General features: G+C 35.1%; 1 protein-coding gene across 1 annotated transcript; it reads left to right on the top strand.

Moving 5' to 3' along the window:
- The first annotated feature begins 3,346 nt into the window (after window positions 1-3,346).
- LOC148278961 (arylphorin subunit beta-like) lies at window positions 3,347-6,126 on the top strand. The gene is made up of 5 exons (XM_088230653.1): window positions 3,347-3,446; window positions 3,535-3,665; window positions 3,758-4,582; window positions 4,673-4,821; window positions 5,088-6,126. Exons 1-5 carry the CDS (start codon window positions 3,371-3,373, stop codon window positions 5,995-5,997), a joined length of 2,091 nt encoding a protein of 696 aa, XP_088086779.1. The 5' UTR covers window positions 3,347-3,370; the 3' UTR covers window positions 5,998-6,126.
- Window positions 6,127-8,412: the final 2,286 nt, after the last annotated feature.

The raw sequence follows: 8,412 nt of genomic DNA, 5'->3' as shown, positions 1-8,412 counted from the left end.
ACAGCGTCAGCATACATTGTTTCATATTCCGATATACAGGACCAACCTGCCGATGGTTATGCCTGTTGGAAGGGCTACAGCTTTACTGAACAACATCACTCTGGATGTTGATCTGTTCCATGTATCCGAAAAGGTTTTCCGGAGCAGGATTCTCCTACTACTTTGACAAAAGTATCTTTAATGTATTTTTTTTTCTTGTTATAATATGTACGCCTTAAATTTGAGTTTGTTATGTACATGTTATTTTTTAAATAAATTAATTGAATGAAATTGAATTGAATAGGAATAAAATCTGCCTATCGAGATGAAGACCTTAAAGGTCAAATCATACTTGTGTCGCTGCACTGAAATATTATTTTCAGTGTTTGGATTAAACAAACCGCACTATATATTATAACAGATAAGAGCTTGATTACAGCACGTCTTGCAGCTACAAAGCGCATGGATGGTAAGAAATCTAGCTCCCATTTACATATTTTCTAAATTAAAAATGAATTTTAGTGTATTAATGAAATTTTTAAAAATAAAAAAATAAATAGAATTTTTTTAAAAAGGAGTAAGATTTCAATAAGGCATTCAGCTACTCTACGCATGGGTGGTTGGAATTTTAGACCCCATTTACAAAGTTTTGGTATTTTATGGTTGACAAAATTAACATATTGAAGCTAGATTACCAATCGTCGTGCAGTTTCAAATCGCATGGACGAGTGAAATTCTAGAAACTTAAAATTGATATTAATAAATGAATAAAAAATAAGCATAAACGTCGAGCAGAGTAGTAAATTTGTCAAATGTTCACGCTAAGTAAGTAAGTAATAAAAAAATAAAAAAATGAAGCACCGTTTTAACATTACGTAACCATTAACACAAAATAAAAATAGATCTCCGTACAGTAGTTTTTGTAGATTGTAGGTCACCGCCGTCATGTGGCCGATTGGCCGCTCGATAATTCCTGGAAAATGGTAGATGCACATGTGTAGTTACGGATGGATAATGCTTATTGTGCCAACGTCTCGGTGTCCATATTATTTCGTTTTATGGGACCCATCATTCCTGTTCAATGCATTTCTTTACAATAATATCAGACGAACGTCATATGTAAATAAAATAAATAGTTTGACGCAATTTACACGCAAACGAATGAGAAAAAGGTGGACGAGAAATTCTGAGTTCAAAGATTTTTTAACTCTAATATTTCTTCTTACTTTCTCTTAACCGATGATCGAACTACGCTCCATTGGTTTATCGACGCAGTGCCCTATGCATCACCGCGTTGGGAAAGGAGGATGGTCACTATTAAAGTGAATAAAAAAATGTTTTGTAGAAATTAAATTAATGCTGATTTGTTTAAGTCAAATTCCTCAGCTGTCAAAACAATTATAACACCGATAAGTAATTGTTTGGTAATAAAATCAGAGTCAATTACTTTCTTTTAACCTTTCCGTATGTTTGAGATATCATTATATTATCTGCGCTAAGTTACAGGTCAAAAATTATTAAATATATTTTTAATTTTACGAGTTCCGAATCAGCGAGGTAGGTGACCAGGAGGCGTTTCAAGGCTAAATTTAATAATATTACTGATAAATATATACTATATCAAATTTCAACACCATCGCGACAATGCAACTCCCGGCCGCATACGAGTACGTCTCTACGACGGCCTCTAAGCTGCAAGAGTTTCATTTTCTTATACTAAACTGCAATTTCAAAGGTAGCACCTAATCATGATAATATACAATAATGACTTTATAGCAGTTTGCACTCACTCAATCAATGTTAAGCGGACATTAGTCCGGAGCTAACTTCTTCCACTCCTTAATTATGCAGATGTCTGTTGCCCAGATGCTAATTCTGAACTACTCAATACGTTGGAACGATTGCAGAATGTTTTTTTTTATCTCCTCTTTCCTAGCTACCTGCTCGATTGTGGAATAATCTACCCACTAATGTTAGCCCGCCCCGACCATACTTTATTTACATTTAAATCATGATGCTTAGCGGCCTTCGTGGTGTAGTGGCCAAGACGCTTGACTCACGCACGGAAGGTTCCGGGTTCGATTCCCGGTGAGAACACAAAAAATAAAATGTGATTTTCTTAAACCTGGGTGTTCTGTGATGTAATTCACCACTGTAATTGGGCCTCCTGTCCTGTTGTGCTAAAATAAAATAAATAAATAAAATAAATAAATTGAAATGTCACTATCTAAATGTTGAGTAGTTCCTTTCTTCTATGTCGACCTTGCCGACAATCAAACCTTAAACCTCATTTTCAAGATTTTTACCTGAGAATGCCCATCGAACATCGAATCAAAAACACTTATCGAAGATTCTAGTTGCTTTTTCAAAAAAAAAACAAACTGCGCTCATTATCCGCCTAGATACAGGAAATCATTTAGGCATAGAAGAAATAAGAATATTTTGCTGTCACGAAAACAAAAAAAAAATTAACCCTTACAATTCTATTCAGAACAGGAACCTTGTTAGGAGTAGTCTTGAATCAGTTTTATATACATTTGCTTAAATAATAATTATTGCATTTAAAAAAAAATTAATCCATAGAATAACTTTTCAATAATTGCTATTGGGCCAAAAAAATAATAAATTCTTATATTAAAATAAATTCTCAGCTGGAAGCTAATTAAAATAAAAATGCTGTCATACCAACATTTACACTTAATTTCTTTTAAAAAGTATCCTTAAATAAATTTGTAACATGATAAATTGAATGTAGTTATGCAGAAAGCAGACAGTCCACAATTTTGAAAAAAGTAGATGTTGATGTTATCAGGTGCAGTAAGGTCAATTCTATGTTCTGCTAAAAACAGCCAGACCACTTTCATACAAAAAACTGTATGAACCACCTTCTGAAAATGGTGTCGATCACAAAAACGGCATTCCTCAATTTGCAGAAAAAACCCACAGCACTAGAAAAAAATCTTACACTACTTTAAAACTCATTAAAAATGGTCAAATACATATTAAGATAATTGTTTATAATAAAAAAAACTTATGTATTCATTGTTTGTCTTTTGTAAAAGTCTAAAACATTCCAACTGAGGTGTAGATTTGATTATTCACTATTTTCACAAAATTGCTCTTATCTCAGTTTCACTTTTCTATGGCTGGCTGCTTTCTGCATAACTAAGTTCAATTATTCCCGTTAAAAATTAATTTAAGGATACATCTAACTAAGTTAAAATATTTTTTCCCATAAGTAATCGTAAACATTATAGCGATTGTAAAAATAAAGCAAAGACACTTTTCCGTTGATATCTACGCATCTACGACAGCCAGATAATATTCCAGCATTTAGTATAAAAGCCGAGGTGTTCTTGAGCTAATCACAGTCGAGGAAGACTTGAGCAAGATGAAGTTTCTAGCTCTGTTCTTGTTAGTCGCTCTGGCAAAGGCCTCCCAGGACCATGGCCACTCCCACTCTGTTGGTAAGTAACAATCATTGAATTGAAGTATTTAATACAAAAAAGTCATTTTTCATTATTCGACGAGTAAAATAAACTAAACTTATTTCAGCCCCCACGGAGTTTCTAACTAAACAGAATAATGTATATGAATTGCTGAACCACCCCATGACATATTTCTATGGGGCTCAGCGCTACCCGACTGCTAAGGAATATTTTACCACATATTTTGAAAAGTTTTCAGTAAGTTACTATTACAAGTATGATACAAGTGTTATTTATGCATATATAATTACAATGCAATATAAAATCAATAAAAAATATTTCTTTTCCAGAAACCTGAAGTAGTGAAACATTTCCTCCAAGTTGTCAAGGGTGGACTCACTCCCAAGAACACCATTCCTTCTAAGTTCTATCACTTTAAGGAAGCTGCTGCGTTATTCGATGTTTTCTATTACGCCAAGGACTACGAGACCTTCTTCAAGACTGCCACCTGGGCCCGTCAAGCTTTCAACGAAATGATCTTCACTTACTCCTTCAGCCTCGCCGTTCACCACAGAGCCGACACACAGGGTGTTGTTGTGCCTCCATTCTACGAAATGTTCCCCTCCTTCTTCACTCACTACGATGTCATGCAGAAGTGCAATCGCGTCAAGACTCAAGGATACATCACCGACCCCAAGTTGGCTAAATTCAATGGAATCGAAGCTCACGATGAGTTCACTTACACCATTGCAAACAACTTCACTTATGAACATGGAGATGAAGATTTCTTCTTGTCATACTTCACCAACGATCTCGGTTTGAGCAATTATTATTACAACTTCCATATCAACTATCCATTCTGGTTCGGAGGAGAAGAGTTCGGTTTGAACAAGGAGAGGCGCGGTGAACTGTTCTACTTCGTATACCAACAAATCTTGGCCAGATACACCATGGCTAGGTACACCAGCGGTCTCGGTGACATTCCTCAGTTCTCGTGGTACAAGCCAATCAAGACTGGATTCAACCCACAGACTGTTGCCTATACCGGAGCCCCAACACCTGCCAGGCCCGACTATTTCCATCTCTACACCGAAGAGAACTTTTATGAACTGAATGAGTTCCAAGATTATGAAAGACGCATCCGCGATGCCATCTACTACAAATTCTTCTACGGGGTAAAAACCTTTTTATTTATTTTTAATCTATTAATTAATTTTTAAGGTTGAATGTAAAAAAAAATCATATTTTTATTTCTAATATTCCAGGCTGACGGAAAGAAGTACTCTGCATACAAACCAGAAGATATGAATGATTTCGCTAATTTCGTACAAGGAAATGCTGAACTAGGATACTCTAACTTCTACGATTACTACTTTACTTCAGCTCGTAAGATGCTGGGAGGCTCAGAAGACAGGTACGTAATAATATAACTATGAAATATTATCTTCTTATGGAAAATAAAACAAAACGTTAATATTATTTCATTTTATAAAAAATATTCCCTCTTACTATGTGATTGTTTATATTGTAATTTATTTTGTCGCTTAAAGGTTTTTTTTTTAAAAATTCCATTATTCAGAATTCATGAATTCTCCGAATTAGGGTGAATAATATATTATATAATATATAATATATTATATATGTAATATATTTTGAATATTATTTATTTTCTGATTTCAGCCATAACTACGTTCCATCTGCTTTTGAACATGATTATTCCGCCACACGTGACCCAATGTTCTATCAATTCTATTCCCGTCTGTTCAACTACTTCTACACCTTCAAGAACAACTTCCCTTCATACACAAAGGAAGAATTATACTTCGATGGCGTCACTGTCGATAACGTTCACTTCACTCCTCTTACAACCTATTTCGAATCATTCGAGTTCGATATCACCAACGGAGTTTTCCAGTCCAAGGAAGAGATTGAGAGCCACAAGGAGAAATTCACTTTCGCAGCTCGCCAAACTCGCCTTAACAATAAGCCATTCTCCGCCACTTTTGATGTTTCTTCTACTAAGGACACTGAAGCCACCGTGAGAGTATTCATCGCCCCCAAATATGACGAGTTCGGTCATGCCACTAAGCTGAATGAGAACAGGCACAACTTCGTCCAGGTCGACTTCTTCAAATACCACTTGAAGAGTGGAAAGAACACCATCGAACGCAAGTCCACAGACTTCGCGCATTCATCGGCCGACTTTGATTCAACTCACACATTGTACAACAAGGTGTACACCGCCCTCAAGGATAAGAAAGAGTTCTACGTTGATGAAGCCGAGGAGTACACCGGCTGGCCCCTTAACATGCTGCTACCTAAGGGTACCAAGGGAGGCATGGAGTACTACGTGTACGTCGTGGTCACCCCCTTCAGCCCGATGGCCTCTCCCTTCAGCCCGAGCGAGTACCCTCACAAGTACGACTCCGGAAGCGACCTGACCACCGGACACCGCTTCTACGAAAGCCGTCCTCTCGGCTTCCCCTTCGACCGCACCCTCAACGCGGCCACTTTCTTCACACCGAATATGTACCACACCGACGTCACCATCTACCACAAGGATTTCCTTTCTACCAACGAATCTCACTAAGATCGCTGAAATAATATTTATGTCCTTATCTAATAAATTAAAAATTGACGGAGCTCAATCAATGTTTCTATGAAATGTGAAAGTCACAATTTTTTGTGTGCCTCTAAAATAAACATTTTGAGAAACCTATGGCAGATTTTTATTTGAATATTTTGAAAGCCTTTTAGGGTTTGTATCGCCACTATCAATTTTACACATTTTTCAATTTATCGATGCCCGAAACACACCGTCCGAATGAATAATGCCCGAAACACCCTATAGGTAATACAAACGTAGTCCTTTTTTTTAAATTCGATCGTTTTTTTTACAGAATTACTCTAATGCCTTATGCATCAATAAAAATCAGTGAAAGCATTCCCCCTACTCGAAAATCCTTTTAAAGACCAAATACCAAAATTCCTATCGGTTTCGCTAGAACAATTTTTTTCAATAAACGAAGTTCATTGTCCTCGTGTGACCACGTGCGGACAGGACCTTGTGGTAATAGCGAAAAAAATTTATTTAGTTTGTCCTTTAACAACTCCAATACGCCTTGGTATAAAATGAATAGTATTTTTCCATAATTCGCTCGTAAAAAACATCGTCGTGTATTCATTTCAATGTTCGTATTGTCCCGGCATTATGTCCTGCACGGTCGAGGATGTTCAAGAAGCAGGAACATGACGACATTGTCATATCTATTGGTCCTTTATTAAGTCAGCAGTGAGGGGTCGGAATAAGATGAAGACGAATGCAAACATTTATATTTACTTAATTTTGTCAGTTCAAATACAGAATGGTTTCTTAGAGCCTGAATAAAATAACTTTTGGGTTTTCATCCAAATGGACAAAACAGGTTGCAGGAGAAAAGTAAGATAACGCCTTTAGCACACCGAGACGCGGAAGCGAAACGTGTGTGTGATACGCCATTGTGAACATTGTTGGGCAATACGTTGCACTCCCATGTTTGACCATCAAGTGTACAATCAATCTGATTTTAATAAAATATAACAGTATGTATTTTATTTTTATTTTATTTTATTTATTTAAAAAAAACAACAGCCATTAGGTATAACAAAACAATAATGTTTACAAATAAGCCAAAATTCTATGGGAGTGGAGTGGAATCCAGTCCTTGTCTACAAAAATTTGGACAAACTCAAAATATTGTTGATAAATCCACCTGGTCTATGAAAAAGTATAGAAATTAAAAAATAACATTTTCAGGCGTTGACTGGTATGTAGGTGAAATAATTCAATTAGATAAATCTCACCCGCATAAATAAAGGTTTCAGCTCTTTAACCTAACAAACATCAACAGATGAACAAATTGAAGGAATATAGATGTTCAAATATGGGCAGAATGGTGAATGTTACACAGTGTGTAATGTGGGCAGTAAAACCAGCCATTGACAGGTCATAAGCCCTGTAGATGCCTAGACTTCTATATTACCTTCTCTTAAATGTTCTTCATCTCTGTTGTAATATGTTAATGTTAACAGTTCCCCAGGGAGTGGAATCCAGTCCTCCTCTACAAAAATTTGGACAAACTCAAAATATTGTTGGCCAATTATAGTTTTATATACATTAATAAATACAATGTCAAAAAAGAAGAATCAAAGCGTACCTTTAAAAAGCCACTTCGCACTACACGTAAAAAAACTAAAAAAATATTACAATAAAAATAAAAAAATAAAAGAAAAAGTTTTTTGTTTACTCGGACTTAAAAATCCTTTCGCCGGCGGATGGATACGGAGTAACACCAGATCAGCCTTCACTCCTTTCTTCTTTCAAACGAGAGAAAATAATTTCAATATTATTAGGTAGGTATAGTTAGATTAAATAATCATTATTATTTTTAATAAGGGTTCTGGCAAATGCCAGTAAATACTACTAAGTAAATACGTTGAATTTGTTTAAAGTGAGGAAATATACGTTTATACGTATATCTATTTCAGCAAAAAACGTTTGATAATTATTTAGAATTCTGGGAAAAGATGCATTCTTATTATTATTAACAATTGTTGCAGCCGAGTTGTACGTTGAGGGATACGAATTTTAATTTTCTCAAGCAGTTGAGGGCAATCTAAGTTGTTTTTAACCATGTAACCATGTTTTTCGGTTTTTGGTAGACCCCCTACTAACCTGATATTGATTTTTCATAAATTTCTAACTGTAGTGAAGTTTAGTGTTAAAAACTTAAAGTTAAAACAAATGTTAAGTTTTATACATTTATTGATTAAATTTAAATTGAAACTACTTAAAATAAATTTTGTATCTGAAAATTTTGTCTGACCGATGAGTGGATCAAGCCAAATATGTAAAATGTATGCACTGTTTATGATTTTTTTTATTAGTCCATATAAATTGGTTATGTTTTTTATGAATATTTTAATTTTTTATGGTTTATTATGTTAATTATAATTAGGTTAATTG

Source organism: Micrasema longulum, unplaced genomic scaffold (genome assembly GCF_059751315.1).
Source record: "Micrasema longulum isolate JH-2025_06_02 unplaced genomic scaffold, ASM5975131v1 h1tg000802l, whole genome shotgun sequence".
Taxonomy (NCBI): Eukaryota; Metazoa; Arthropoda; class Insecta; order Trichoptera; family Brachycentridae; genus Micrasema; species Micrasema longulum.
Note: the sequence above shows the minus strand (reverse complement) of the source record. Positions and strands in the feature narration are given on the sequence as shown.

Coding starts and splice junctions, on each gene's coding strand:
- LOC148278961 (XM_088230653.1), top strand. CDS start 3,371: ATGAAGTTTCTAGCTCTGTTCTTGTTAGTCGCTCTGGCAAAGGCCTCC. Junction 3,666..3,757: donor CATATTTTGAAAAGTTTTCA/GTAAGTTACTAT, acceptor TTTCTTTTCCAG/AAACCTGAAGTAGTGAAACA. Junction 4,822..5,087: donor CTGGGAGGCTCAGAAGACAG/GTACGTAATAAT, acceptor TTCTGATTTCAG/CCATAACTACGTTCCATCTG.